The sequence below is a fragment of the Gossypium raimondii genome, chromosome 4, assembly GCF_025698545.1.
Source record: "Gossypium raimondii isolate GPD5lz chromosome 4, ASM2569854v1, whole genome shotgun sequence".
In the NCBI taxonomy this organism is placed as follows: Eukaryota; Viridiplantae; Streptophyta; class Magnoliopsida; order Malvales; family Malvaceae; genus Gossypium; species Gossypium raimondii.
Window position 1 is genome coordinate 19,638,077 of NC_068568.1, and position 15,761 is coordinate 19,653,837.

At 34.2% G+C, this 15,761-nt stretch overlaps 1 protein-coding gene across 1 annotated transcript; it reads right to left on the reverse strand.

Annotated features, from left to right (window-relative positions):
* Nucleotides 1-12,684: 12,684 nt before the first annotated feature.
* Nucleotides 12,685-13,583, reverse strand: LOC128040450 (uncharacterized). The gene is made up of 3 exons (XM_052629198.1): nt 13,507-13,583; nt 12,940-13,228; nt 12,685-12,855 (listed from the first exon to the last, which is right to left on the reverse strand). Exons 1-3 carry the CDS (start codon nt 13,581-13,583, stop codon nt 12,685-12,687), a joined length of 537 nt encoding a protein of 178 aa, XP_052485158.1.
* Nucleotides 13,584-15,761: the final 2,178 nt, after the last annotated feature.

Below are 15,761 nucleotides of genomic sequence, written 5' to 3' on the forward strand. Positions count from 1 at the left end.
GATTATAGAGCATATCGGGCCAATTGCTTATAGATTGCTATTGTCACCTGAGTTAGAAAAGATTTACAATGTATTCCATGTTTCAATGCTCCGTACCGGTCCGATCCTTCACATGTGATTAGTCCGACTGAGATTGAGATTAAGTCTGATATGACATATGAAGAAGAACCGATTCTTATCCTGGCTCGTGAGGTTAAAGAATTACGAAATAAGAAAATTCTGTTAGTTAAAGTACTGTGGCATAAACACGGAGTTGATGAAGCAACTTGTGAACCAGAGGATACAATGAAAGAGCATTATCCGAACCTATTCACCGGGGACGAAAATCCCTAAGGGGGAGAGTTGTGACAGTCCGATTTTGACCCTAATCGGAACAGTGGTTTCGGGACCACAAATCCGAGTCTAAAAAATATTTTAAAATTTTATTTCTGTGTTTATTATGTGTGAATTTGCATGTGTTAAAGTTTCGTGAATTAATTTTATTGTTTGGGTGCTTAATTTGATAAAAGGGCTTAATCGTGTAAAATGAAAAATTAATGGTCAAATATGAAAGTGCCTAATTGTTAGTCTTTATAATTTGGAGGTTCTATGATGCAATTAGTCCACTATATAAGTTAGTGGATGGCAATGGTCAAGAATGACCTTATATTATATGTTTTATATTATTAAGTAAAGGTTAATTTAGTAAAATAATAATGTTAATATATGTTAATAAAATAAAAGAACCATGTAATTTTTATCTTTTCTTCACAAAAATACAAAAGAAATAAAAGAAGAAAAACTTTGAACATTCAAAGACTTATTTAGATTGATTAAGGTTAGTTTTGGTTTGATTTTGATAATTTTTACGTTTTTGAGATCGTTACTTCGAATACTATTCGACCCATGCTTGAATTTTTGATTTTGATGAATATTTTGAGTGATGTCATTGATGAATAATTGTGTTTTGTGATGTTTAATGATGAATAATGAAATATATGTTTTAGATTAATATGTTTTGTATTGGAATTTTTAATGAAATTGAGTATTTAGGGCTAAATTAAAAAATAATATTTTTAGGGACTAAAATATGAAATAAATAGAATGTGTGGACTTAGATGCACTATAGGTAGATTCGACCTAGCTATGGTATATGTAAATTTTGTGTATTTTGTGTTTTATGCAATAGGGACTAAATTGCAAAAAAGTGTAAAATGTCAGGGGAAAAATGGTAATGTCTCCATTTATATGTTTTTAGACTAAATTATGATTAAATAAGTTTAATTTGAATATGTTTAGATCAAGAACGAAAGAAAACGGAATTAGACCGAGGTAAGTCGAAAATAGTCGAGTAGTCGATTTCGTCTACTAGTATCCGAGGTAAGTCTTTAAACATATAAATGTCATTAAATTTGATAATATATATATGTTACACGATGAATAGAATTTTTTTGAATTAAATTGTGTATGGCCGAATGTATATTGGGTAAAGGACCTATATTTTAAGTTCGATCCAATTGAGAATCAATGTCCGAAAGCCCCGTACGAACCCTAGAAAGAGTTAGGATACATATGTCATGACATAGGATCTCCGATATGTGTTTTCGTATAAGACCACGTCTGGGACGTTGGCTTCGAATTTCGTATACGTGTAAGACCCTGTCCTGGACAATAGCATCGATTTGTGATTACATGTAAGACCACATCTGGGACGATGTTGTACAAGCGTTCCAATTATCCGCGTATCCTTTTTAATTCCGAACGATTCAACGGGTGAAGATAAGTTATGTACGATGTATAAATCAGGCTAAGTGACCAAGTATGTTATAGTTGATTACCTATGTGAAAATAAGGTAAGTGGTATACTTGAATTGATGATATAAAATTATGTGAAATATGAATTATGTGATTGCATATTTGAATATAAATGTATTCGGTCTTTGATGTATATGTGTATTGAGGAAATTGATGATTAATTATATTAATGTTCAATTGATTATTTGGAAAAGAGGAAAGTTATTACAAATTATATAAGTTTTGATACATAAGTTGATAAGTTGAATTTTATGTGAAATTATAATGGTTTTTTACTAATTGTCTAGCTTAATTTATGTAGATGATTAAATGTTTATTTGCTTATTACTTACTAACCTTTGATAGCTTACTGTGTGTATTTGCTTTCCGTTTTATAGAATTGGAAGTTGGTTACAAGCTCAGGGATCGTCGGAGAAGTCTATCACACTATCGACTGATTTCGGTATTTTACTAAGTTGAATTTGAATTTATGGCATGTATAGTCTAGTTAATATGTTTGATTTTTGGGTATGTAAATATGAGCCATGCGAAAATGGCTTTTTTATTTTGTTAAGCATGGTTTTTATGCTTTGATCAAGGGATAGATATGTTGATTTTTGTATTTCGGCCATGGCATATTTATTTATGTGATTATGTTTGATATGCTTTGTTAAGGTATTATTATGTAATTTAGTAATTAAGTGAACTCAGTTATGACATATAAGTGAAATGTTAAGTAAATCATAGATGAAATGATAGTTAAATTTGGTTTGTAAGAGTATATTTATATTGATAAATTAATTTGAAAGAAACTAGTAATGTGCATATGTATGTTCGGTTATAAGGTATGGAAGAACATGTGTATTTTGGTCATGATCTAGACCTGTTTTGGAAGTGTGTTTTATGCTATAAATTTGTGTATGGATATAGGTTTGGAAAATGTAAAGTGATAGGTATGATTTTATTATTTGAATTGATATGGTTTGATTAGGAAGTGGCATATTTTGACTTATGATTTAATGGCTAAATCTTGTACAATTTATGAGGTTATTTATGGATACCAATTTGTTATGAAATAAACTAGTAATGTGGAGTATTTAATAAAAGTACGATTTGCTCATACAAGTGGACTTAATATTTGATTTTGTATTTGTAAAATGATACTAATTGTATGGATATTTGGATATGGCTAAAGTGGTGTATTCATATGCATAAACTTGTAATAGATAAATATGCATGTTTTTGGTCTTTTAAATGATATATAAATGACTTTAAAGTAGGCTTAAAATTAATGATTAAGATGTATACGAATTCAAGTAAAGATAGTTAAGTGAGTAATACAAGTTTAAATTTAGCCTCTATAAATTTATTGGATTAGTCGATTAAAGGACAAGTTGATTTGTATTGAGTGTGTATAGTTTATGATTGTATGATTTTATTGAAATGGTCATATGTGTACAATATAATGACATCAAAGGTATGTATGACCATATTATAATCTGCTAATGTTGCATATGTGATTGTACATTAAGTTGTATACATATTGGTTTAATTATGTACATATAAAGAAGTTATAAAATGAAATGTTTGATATTCATATAAGGAAATTATGTACGAACATATTTTACGTATTTGAAAAGTGAGGTTATATGCTTTAATATGATTTAATTATGAAAATGTCATTAATATGATGGATTTAGGGAATCAAATATTGAATGTATTATTTAATTGAACATGACTCGATGTATACAAGTTTGGTTCAATTTAGATGTATGCTAGAATTGAATTAGTTTGAATTTTGAAATGTGTTATTTGTGACACATGCTTAGTAAGGTATGATTGATTTGAATTGTGAAATACTTATATATATATATTTGAATTTAAAATAAGTGAATTAAGGATATTCAAGTTTGATAATGTTATAAATGTTTTGTTATTCTTTGGTGTATGAAAGGTGATAAATGACTGTGTTGAACTGTGTCTTGTTCGGAAATTCCTCGTAACCCTAATCTGGCGACAGATATGGGTTAGGGGTGTTATAAGATCGATTTTTAGTCCATCTTAAAGTCTCGTGGACGCACGAGCAAAAATAATGCCCATGCCAAGATTCGAACACAAGACCTCTTTCACACCAACACTTTACTTATCCACTAGACCAGCAAGCCCATTCTGTTAATTATTTGCCAAATTTTACTTAAAAGCCTACTGACCAAAGATAGAGCTTATTCATAAAAATACCAAAATTTTCCCAAGTCCTGGCTTGAACTTGGGACCTCCCAAACACACCCAGAACACATAACTACGATATTTTGTGTCACACATTCACAACACCAAAAATTAAAATTTTGGGGCGTTACATTAATCTTGAATAAGGAAATAAAATCAAATGGGTAAGGGTTAACATGTCTTGTTAAGGAAACATTTAGTCTAATTGTGCTATCATAATAGTTGTTGAGATTAATTTGAACGATATGTATACTTAAGTAGCATAGCTATCAAATTTCTTGTTTTTGAGCATAAGTATATTAAATTCATAATTCTAGGAAGAATGTTATTCGAAGGAATTTTTCAAAGTTGTTTTCGAGTAATTCTTTTTAATTTTTTCATTACTCGGGACAAGCAATGAATTAAGTTTGGGGGTGTGGAACATAGAAATTTACACATTTTTATATACCTTTTAACTTAAAATCATACAGTTTCGATAAAATTCTTGTAGAAAAAATAATTAATTTTTACAAAATAATTAAAGTGCACTTAAAATATGAACATGTTGAATTTTAGTTAATTTTATAATTAATTTTGATGAATTTTGGTTATTTTCGACAGATTTGTACAAAGGGCAAAAAATGGCTCGGCAGACACTACTAGAAGCGCAAAATTGAGAAGCAATTTGAAGTATCGAGGTGAACTAAATTTCAGCCTAAGACGGTTCAAAATTATATGTATTAATTCATAATATAATTAATTTTAATTTATATCCAATTTAATTTGGGTTAATAAAATTAATTAATTATGAAAAAGTGGTCCAGTTGAACTGAACTGAGTGAACCGAACCGACCAAGAAATGGACAGCCCAAAAATATGTCCCAAGAGCTGACCTAAATTAGCTTATTAGCTGATTATTTAAGCTTGCAAAGAGGCCCTTGAAGACTTGATCAAGTTGCATACAAACCCCTCCACAATTGGTGGCTTTATAGATTTTCCCCAAGCCTAAATTAGCAAAGTTGAAACTATCAACCTTACTACATGTGTGGTCGACCAAGGGAGGGCTATTTGGCTGATAATTTTAGCTATTTTTAGTAGCCTTCCTCAGCTATAAAAGCCCCCTTAGGCTGGTCATTTTAAACACACCTCAAGCATTCATATCTTTCCTCTCTTCTCTCCACTTTCTCTCTTCTTTTCCATTCCAAAATTCACATGCTCTCTTGCCAATTTCTCCTCTTGGGAAAGGGGCATTCATCAGCTATTTGGAGTAGAAATTAAGTGTTCATAGTAGCCTTGGTAGACGAGGACAACGGAGAAGGAAGAACGAAGCAACTAATCAAGCCACGGAAAAACACCGGATTTGATTCTTGTTCCCTATCTCTTTAATTTCTGTTGTTGTTATGCTGAACATATCTATGAATATTTATTTTGTTGGAATGGTTAATTTAATCAATTTAGCTTTAATTTAATTCGTGTTAGGTTGATTGCATTTCATTTGTTAAAATTATTAAAATTGTGTTTATGTTGTTATAGGCCTCGGTAAGATGCTTGATTAAGTAAAATCATGACTATGTTATTCTTGCATTACAATTGTTAGGTAACTAATGAATTACTTATTTAAATGGATTGGAATTGTAATTAGTGGACACAGTACTTAATCAGTGCATGTTTAATCATCTAAGGTAGCTGAGGGTTAGATTAGCAACGGTATCTGACGATACATTTGCCTTGCATAAATTGCAAGATTATTGTGATTAAACTTTTTCAAGGTAAGGATACTTTGTTACCTTACATAGCCTTTTGTGTGCTCATTAAACCAAGTTAATTGTTTGAATTGACATAAGGATATGTTCAAGAGATTATTTCGATTTAATAAGTATGTATGTGCAATAACATATTTGCCTATTAATATTTGTTTAATCGGTTGAATTGACATAGGGATATAGTCAAGAGATAAATGAATTTTGGTAGGTGAGTATGTTCATAAGTTAGCAAATTACCAAGTTGCCGTGAACTTATTCATAACAATATAAACATGAGTTTAATAATTCTAAGTTAAGAAATGTAATTAATCTAACACAATTATGTCATCTTGATTAAAATCATATTTTGAAATTGTGCATTTGAGATTTATTTATTTAGTTAACTTAGTTTAAAATCTTAGTTTTTAATCACCTTCTTCAAACAAAATATTTTTTTCACCAAAGTGTTTTAAATAGCATTCATAAATAATTCTTTTCATAGTCCATATGGGTACGATAACTCGATATTTACTTGTCACTTTATTACTTGTTGCGATTGTGTACACTTGCACATTTACGTCGTTCCAGAAGGAATAGACTACGATGAAATCTATGCTCTCGTATCTAGAATGGAAGTCATTAGAATGCTATTATATTTTGCATGCTTTAATGATTTTAAATTATATGAAATGGATGGAAAAAGTGATTTTCTAACTGGTTTTATAAAGGAAGAAGTCTATGTTGAACAACCACATGGTTTTGAAGATCCAAAATTTCTAAACCATGTTTTTGAATTAGCAAAATCTTTACAGGCTTTGAAACAAGCTCCTAGAGCTTGGTATGAAAGACTTTCAAATTTTCTTGTTGAAAAAGGTTTTTCTAAAAGGAAGGTTGATACAACACTTTTTATCAAAAGAAAAGACAAAGATTGATTAGTGGTTCAAATATATGTTGATGATATTATTTTTGGTGCTACTAAGGATCTTCTTTGTCAAGAATTTTCCAAGCTGATGCAAGGTAAATTTGAGATGATCATAATTGGAGAACTAATTTCATTTTAGGACTCTAAATCAAGCAAAGGAAAGATGACATCTTCATCAACCAATCTAAGTACACAAGGGAAAAACTCAAGAAGTATGGGATGGACAATCTCAAACCGCAAGCTACACCCATGAGCTCTTCTACAAAACTTAACATATATGAAGAAGGTAAATGTATAGATTTAAAATTATATAAGTCTATGATTGGTTCCTTGATTTATCTTTCTGCAAGTAGACCAGATATTATGTTTAGTGTTTGCTTGTGTGGTAGATATCAATCATGCCTTAATGAATCACATCTACAAGCCTTTAAGAGAATTTTTAGGTACCGTAGAGACACTCCTAATTTAGGCCTTTGGCATCCTAAAGACATTTTATTTTGCTTGCATGCTTTCTCGGATGTAGATTTTGGAGGTTGCAAGCTAGATAAGATTAGCACCTCTGGTACTTGTCAAATTTTAGGCAACATACTTATTTTATGGTTTTCAAAGGAACAAAATAGTGCTGTGTTGTCCACACCGAAGCATAATACATTTTCACTAGTAGCTGTTGTCGTAAAGTTTTGTGGATGAAACAAAAACTTAAGAACTATGAAATGGATATAAATATTATTCCTATCAAGTGTGATAATATTAATGCTATTTGTCTCACTAAAAATCCCATCAAACATTCTAGGACTAAGTACATTGAAATTAGACATCATTTCATTAGAGATCATGTCCAAAGAGGTGATATTGTTCTAGAGTATGTAGACACTTTGCATCAATTAGCTGACATTTGTACAAAACCATTGAATAAAGAAAGATTTGGGAAACTTAGGATAGAACTAGGTATTACTATCTTGTCTTAATTTTGTGTTCAAATAATTTTATGCACATTGTTGGGTTTTTTTCAAAATATTTTATGACTTCAATTATTTGGAAAAGCATGAACAATTTTTTTAAATGGCTCCCATATGCAATTAGTTAGGGGAGTTGATTTTTCATGATTAGTCTATTTTTGACTTATTTGGTCTAATTTTTGTTGAAGGCCTTTGAATGTGTTAAATTAAACTTTGTTGAATATTTATATTAAATTTTTACATGTCGTATAATATTCTATGTTTCTTATGCATGATACTCAATTTTGAAATTTTAAGCATATGAAATCATTAGATTTTGCCTAAAAGTTATTCTAAGTTAGTTTAGAACATCTTAGAACTTAAAAGTCAAGTTGGGAAAATTTTCTGCAGTTTAAAAAATAGTTTTAACATTAGGTATCGATACTGGTACTGATTTATATATACTTTTTTTTAAATATCGATACTCATTTAAAATGTATCGGTACTCATGTTTTAAAGACTTCTGTAAGTGTTTTTCAAACTGTTTACGAAAACCCCAAAATCCCCTTTTCACGTTTCAAAAACCCCTCAACCCTAAGTTCCAAAATCTTCAAATTCTTCACTAGTCTAAATTCTTGACACAAAACAACCTACATTGCCTTTTTCTACAAGAATTCAACAAGTTTGCTCTCAAATTTCACCATTTCTAAGTAATTTCGAGGTAAATATTTATTTTTCCCATTTCAAATTTTGTTGATTTTTTGTCATATTCTTGATTGCAAATTGTGTTTTTGGTTGATTTAGAACATATACATTGTGTTTTGTTGCAGGAGGTAGCCTAAGCTTAGGCAAAATCATAAAACATATCTTTAAACCATTTTCCTACAAGTTGTTTGATAAAATTCTCCAACTAAAATTTTAAGTGCACATAGTGTAACACCTATACCTGACTCGGTCTTCAAGCTTGAGTAACAGGATGCAACATCACACGTCACAACATCACACATTACACACCGTCTCATTTACATACAAACATCATCACATTTACTCATTTATAGGAGTTTAAAGTCTAAAATACTCTAAGTGATATTAAAAATTAGAAAACATACATTAAACGACCTTGTATCAAATTAAAAGCATGCTTAAAGACTACTTAACGAAAATTTCCAAAAAGTCACATAGGTATCGATAAACACGCGCTGGTATCGATAGTTCTCATAATGGGTATCGATGCCATTTAGAAAATCGATACCTTTTTAGCATTCTGTTTCTATGCAAAATTTAAAACCTAGCAAATTATCGATACAATTAAAAAAGTATCTTTATTTTCACCCCCAGTATGGCTGCTCGAAGAAGGGCATCGATACCAATTTAAGCTACTGACTTCCTACACATTTGTTTTAACATGGAGGTATCGATACATATTCCACGAATATCGATACCTCTATACAAATCAACAATAATTACATCAAAATAGGGCATTTTACACAACTGAACATATACCATTTCGACATGCAACTAGAAACTCAAAATTCAACATCAAAATTATCCATAATTCCAGTTCAAAGGATCAACAATACTTTCAAGCCAAGACAACCCAATAACATAATATCAATTCCTAATAGTCTAAAATCATAACAACCATTTAGGACATCATAACAATCAACCAAAATGTCTACCAGATTGCTTTATTCCCACAGTTCAAAGAATAATATGAGTTTCACCTACTCAAAATCTAAAGCCTAATTTGGATCACTTCCTTGGAATTCTGCACCACTCACACCACAACGCTAATTGTCTGCAATGTTTAGAAAGAGTGGGTGATCTTAAACAAGCTCAGTGAATGATCAGAAAAACCACAAAATAAACATGATAATATGCATTAAATGAAAAATTCTAAAGCACAATTACATACATGCGTAACTAAAGTAACACATTAAAATATTCATGCATCAAATTGTAAGAACATCGGTACACCCCATGGCACAGTAGAAAAATTAAATTCGGTGATCACATCTAGGATCCATGTGCGAAGAACTAATCGCGGTGAGAAAGGTATGAATGATTACCTTTAATTTTCTGGAAACCAAAGATAACTGTTGTGAAACCGATTACGTAATTGTATGTCGATTCACAACTGCTACTAAAAGTTTTGGCCATTACGTAATCCACCCGATGTGTAACACCCTAAACCCGGCCCAGACGTTATGGCCAGATCTAGCGATGTCACATAATAGGGTGCTTGAAAACCGTATCATTGTGTTAAAACCATCTCCATTGAATTTATTATCTTAATATCTTATTAGTTCCAAAATTGTGTTCCTCATTTAATCGACAGTTTCAAAACATTATTCGTTTGCGGAAGCTTTTAAAATAGATTAAACAATCGTGCGTTTAGGAAAAACATTTGTTTCTTTTGAAAACTGAGGTTTCATACTACTAGCAATTGTAATCCATAAGGTAAAGATAATTAAAACCCAAAACTAAAGTCCGAAAATCCAATTACAACCCAAAAACTTAGCCAGTAAAAATAGAATAAAAATAAGACAAATTATCGTAAATGTGGGTTAAAAACAATAAAAGTCCAAATTCGTGGTCAACGTCGAGTCCTTCGCCGCACTGATCCGTCTAGATCTGGGGATTACCTGTGCACATTTAAACAAAAGGGGTGAGTTTACGAAAACTCTATGTGTAATCCACAGAAAATAAATAATAGGAAATCACAGTGCAAAGTTAAACTAGTCCTGACCCTAAGCCCTTTTTTAGTATCAGTAACAGTTTGGGCCTTAACCCATCTCAGTACAGTATCAAATATGCAGTAGGGCCTTAGCCCATCACAGCATCAATAGGAGTCATGTAGTATTCAGTAACAAAGTCCTACCCAACCAACCTCTACACACCATCTCCCTCCAATCCTACACTCTATGTGGGGATCAAATCAACCCACTCATCCCTACACTCCAGATAGTACCGAATGCGGCACAAAATAGTAATTTGCAGCTGAGCTACCAATATGTTAGGCTTAAGAGCCTTTTAGTACACTTCCTCCAAATATAATTAACCCAACCCCATCCAATGTAACATACAAGTCATGACATGTTATCTCAGGACATCAGTACATATAACTAGTTCAATACACAAGCATACTATCACCATGCTTAGCACATATATAACAGTCAATTCGTACAATTAGGGGTCTAAGTGATGCTTACTGACCCTACAGTAGGTTCACAGTCGACTTGGGAGACCCATGCAACCTGAGTAATCAATTCAGTGAAAATGGGCTCACAGGCCCATATGGTCTACCCATGTGGGCCCACACGCCCGTGTGGCCCACTCGGCCCAAATTGGCCTTGCCCGCGTGGTCCATTTTTAATGCAACCCGTGCTAGCTAAATATTCATATATGTTTTCACTATTTAATCTTATGTTCCTTCAAAGCTGTCTACTTGAGTCACTATTACTAAATTATTTATATCTTGAGCTACAAAATTCCAAATTAAGGTTTGCTTAGTCCATTTCAGAATTTTTTTCTTCGGTCAATAAGTACAGTAAAATATTCAATCTTACCATTATTCTCCTATCTGACAACTTTGACCTTTCATTGCTAAAAATTAATTATCTCCTAGTACAAAATTTGGATTATCTTACCATTTGTTTCTATTGAAAATAGACTCATTAATAATTTAAACATCTAAATTTTAACCCCTAATTATTTTTCTCCAATTTTTGATGATTTTCCAAAGCCAGAACAGGGGAACCTGAATTCATTCTAACATTTTCTAAGAAAACTTATTATATCTCACGATTTACAAGTCCATTACTTACACCATTTATTCTATGAGAAACTAGACTCAATAAGATTTAATTCCATATTTTTTATCCTCTAATTCAATTTCTACAATTTATGGTGATTTTTCAAATTTAGCCTACTGCTGCTGTCCAAACAGTAAGCAATTTTGGCTTTTCGTCGAATCCCATTTTCTGCGTTTCGAGTACACACCTGGTTCCGGTTTGACATGTAGGCACTCTCAAAACACTTAGAACCTAGAATTGACATTCCCAAATATAGATTCAGATTTTAAACAAGTTTTTAAAATGTAAATATGAACGACCGTAGCGTTAATCAAGCGACCAATGCCTACCCCAACACCCTTAATGGATTTGGTTACGAAGTGACACGAGGAAGACACTGTTCTTCTCGATTGTCTACTATCCAAAATAGAAAATCACAACCTTCAGTCGGTAATTGAATGCCAAAACTATAATAACTTAAGCCACTTACCAAATGGGGAAAAACGCAGCGATCAAATAGAATCCTGAACAAGGAGACACGTCTTGGTGAAAACAATAAAAGGAAGAAAAAGGAATTTGCTAACAGAAAAAGAAAGAAAAACGGTAAAGGAGAATTCGGCAGAGAGAATGGAAGGCAAAAAGTGCAGATTGTTTTTGGGATAACCACCATTAATCCCTTATTTTTCTCCTAAAAACAGTCCACCACACTCCCACTATCTCTCAAACTTCCCAAAAACTGTCCATTACATCCTTCAACAACTGAATTCAAACTTCACTCAAACACTTCAGTATTTTACTTCCCTTCAAGCTCCCACACGGCATAAATAACAAAAAATAGTTCCCTTACATGCACAAGGATTCGAACTCAAGACCACCAGCATATTAACACTCCACCTAACCACCAGCATATTAACACTCAAGGCCCATTCTGTTATATTCTTACAACAAAACAAATAGATGCTTACTGAAAAAGAGTGAGGCTTTATTCAGAAAAATTCCAAAATTTCTCCAATGGCATGGCTTGAACTTGGGACCTCATACCCACACCTAGAAAACTTAACCACTGAAGCAGATACACAGTTGTGTCACACCTTCACAAGAACAAAAATAATAATTCTGCGGTGTTACAACTCTACCCCTAAAAGAAAATTTTGGCCTCGAAATTTACCTGATCAGAACAAATAAGGACACTACTGACGCATCGCATCCTCTGGCTCTCACGTGGCCTCCTCAGTTCTATGATTACGCCATAGAACCTTCACCAAAGGAATAGACTTTCTGCTCAGAACCTTTACTTCACGATCCAGAATCTAGACAGGCTCCTCCTCAAAGGTCAAGTCTGGCCTAACCTCAATCTCCTCAACAAGGATAGTATAAGTAGGATCAGAATGGTAATGCCTCAACATAGAGACACGAAACACATCATGGATACAATCCAAGGCCGGAGGTAGCTCCAACTGATAAGCAACTGGTCCCACTCGCTTCAGAAAATGGTAAAGTCCAATAAACCTAATGCTCAACTTGCCCTTACAACCAAACCTCAGTACCTTCTTTCATGGTGAGACCTTGAGAAAAACGAAGTTCCCCACAGAATACTCGATCTCACGCCTCTTCAAATCCGCATAAGTGTTTTTCCTGTCAGAAGCCGCTTTCAAATGATCTCGAATCAATCTAACCTTATCCTCTGTCTCAGTGACTAACTCAGGACCCAGAACACATCGCTTGCGCAACACAGTCCAACATAAATGAGTACGACACTTACGACCATACAGTGCCTCGTAAGGTACCAACTGGATGCTAGACTGGAAGCTATTATTGTAGGCAAACTTCGCTAACGGCAAGTACTCCTCCCAACTACCTCAAAAATCAATAACACAACTCCTCAACATGTCCTCCAGTATCTGAATCACCCTCTCCGACTGACCATCTATCTGAGGATTGAAAGCAGAATTGAAGTCTAATATTGAACTAGAGCCTCATGAAGCTTCTTCCAGAACTGAGACGTGAAACGAGAATCCCTATCGAAAATGATCGAGATAGGTACCCCATGCAGTCTCACTATTTTCAATATGTAAAGCTTAGCTAATTTTTGAAGAGAAAAGTTCGTCCTTACTGGGATGAAATGAGCAGACTTGGTCAATCGATCCACGATAACCCAGACAGAATCCTTCTTAATAGGTGTTAGAAGCAACCCACTAACAAAGTCCATCGTTACTCGCTCCCATTTTCATAACGGTATCTTAACCGGCTGTAGCAAACCCAAAGGTAATTGATGCTCAGCCTTAACTTGCTGACAAGTCAAACAGCAAGCAATGAAGTCAGTAACCTCACGCTTCAACCTTGGCCACCAGTATAATTCCCGAAGATCTTGGTACATCTTGTTCCCACCGGTACGCATAACATAGGGACTACCATGCACCTTTCAGAATCGACTGCCTTAAATCCACATCATTCGGTACACAAATCTGACAGCGGAAACAAAGTACCCCATCACTGTTTGTCCCAAAGTCAGTAGTGCAACCATTCTCAACATGATGAAAACGTAACCTGAGAGACATATTCCCTAACTATTTACCTCGACTCTGTTCAATCCATGTCGGTTTGACCTAAAGTTCTGCCAACAGACTTCCATCGTCGAATAGGCTAAGTCGAGCGAACATCACTCTCAAATCGGTCATAGCCCTACAACACAATGCACCGGCCACCACATTGGCCTTGCCAGGATGGTACTTAATGCTACAGTCGTAATCCTTAAGCAGCTTAACCTATCTTCGCTGCCTTAGATTCAGTTCCTTCTGAGTAAGGAGATACTTGAGGCTTTTGTGATCAGTGTAGATGATACGCTTCTCACCATACAGTTAATGCCTCTAGATTTTCAATGCAAAGACTATGCTGGCTAACTTTAAATCGTGCATCAGATATTTCACCTCGTGTGTCTTAAGCTAGTGAGACACATATGCAACCACCTTTCCATCCTGCATCAAAACATATCCCAAACTGACATGTGATGCATCATTGTAAACCGTGAACTCTTTTTCAGGTTTAGGCTTTACGAAAACATGAGCCTCAGTCAGTACAGTCTTAAGCTTCTCAAAGCCCTCGTGTGTCTTAAACTAGCGAGACACATATACAACCACCTTTCCATCATGCATCAACACACATCCTAAACTGACATGTGATGCATCATTGTAAACCGTAAAATCTTTTCCAGGTTCAGGCTGTACCAAAACATGAGCCTCAGTTAGTACAGTCTAAAGCTCTCTTGTTGCGCATCAATCCAGTCAAACGGTACACCTTTACGTAATAGCTTAGTCAAGGGTGCTGCGATCACTGAAAATCCTTCCACAAACCGTCGGTAAAAACCTACCAGCCTAAAAAACTGCTGATCTCAGACACATTCTTATGCTGCTTCCAATCCAATACAGCTTTAACTTTTCGATGATCTACTCGAATCCCCTCAGCAGACACCACATGACCTAGAAATGTTACTTCAGGTAACTAGAACTTGCATTTGCTGAACTTAGCATAGAGCTGCTTTTCCCTCAAAATCTGAAGAACAATCCTAAGGTGCTCGTCATGCTCATCCTCAGTCCTCGAATAAACCAATATGTCATCAATGAACACCATTACAAACCGATCCTGGTAGGGCTGAAACACTTGGTTCATCAGATTCATGAAAGCTTTCGGTGCATTAGTCAATCCAAATGGCATCACTAGGAACTCATAGTGACCATAACGAGTCCTAAATGTCGTATTATGCACATCAGCCTCCTTAACCCTCAACTGATGATACCCAGAATACAAGTCAATTTTGGAGAACACAGACACCCCTCGGAACTAGTCAAACAAATCATCAATCCTCGGAAGTGGATACTTGTCCTTAATAGTCAACTTATTTAGTTGTTGGTAGTCGATACACATTCTCATGGATCCATCCTTTTTCTTAACAAATAGTACCGGTGCTTTTCACGGGGACAGACTAGGGTGGATGATCCCACGATCCAATAACTCCTGAATTTGAGCCTTCAGCTTCGTAAGCTCTTTCGGTGTCATTCGACAGGGAGCGATAGACACTAGTGCTGTACCAGGGAAAAGCTCAATCCCAAACTCCACTTCCCGATTTGAGGGTAAACCCGATAGCTCCTCAAGAAAGATGTCTGGAAAATCCCTCACAATTCTGGTGTCCTTTACAGTAGAGTCCAGAAGTAGAAACACTAAGTAGGCCAAATATGCCTCACATCCCTTCCGAACCAGTTTCTCAGCTGCTAGTGCAGAGATCACGTTAGCCAAGTAATTCCGACGTTTCCTAATCACAACTACTTCATTACCCTCCTCAGTTCTCAATACGGCCCTCTTAATCGTAGAGTCCAAACTAACACGATGCTTG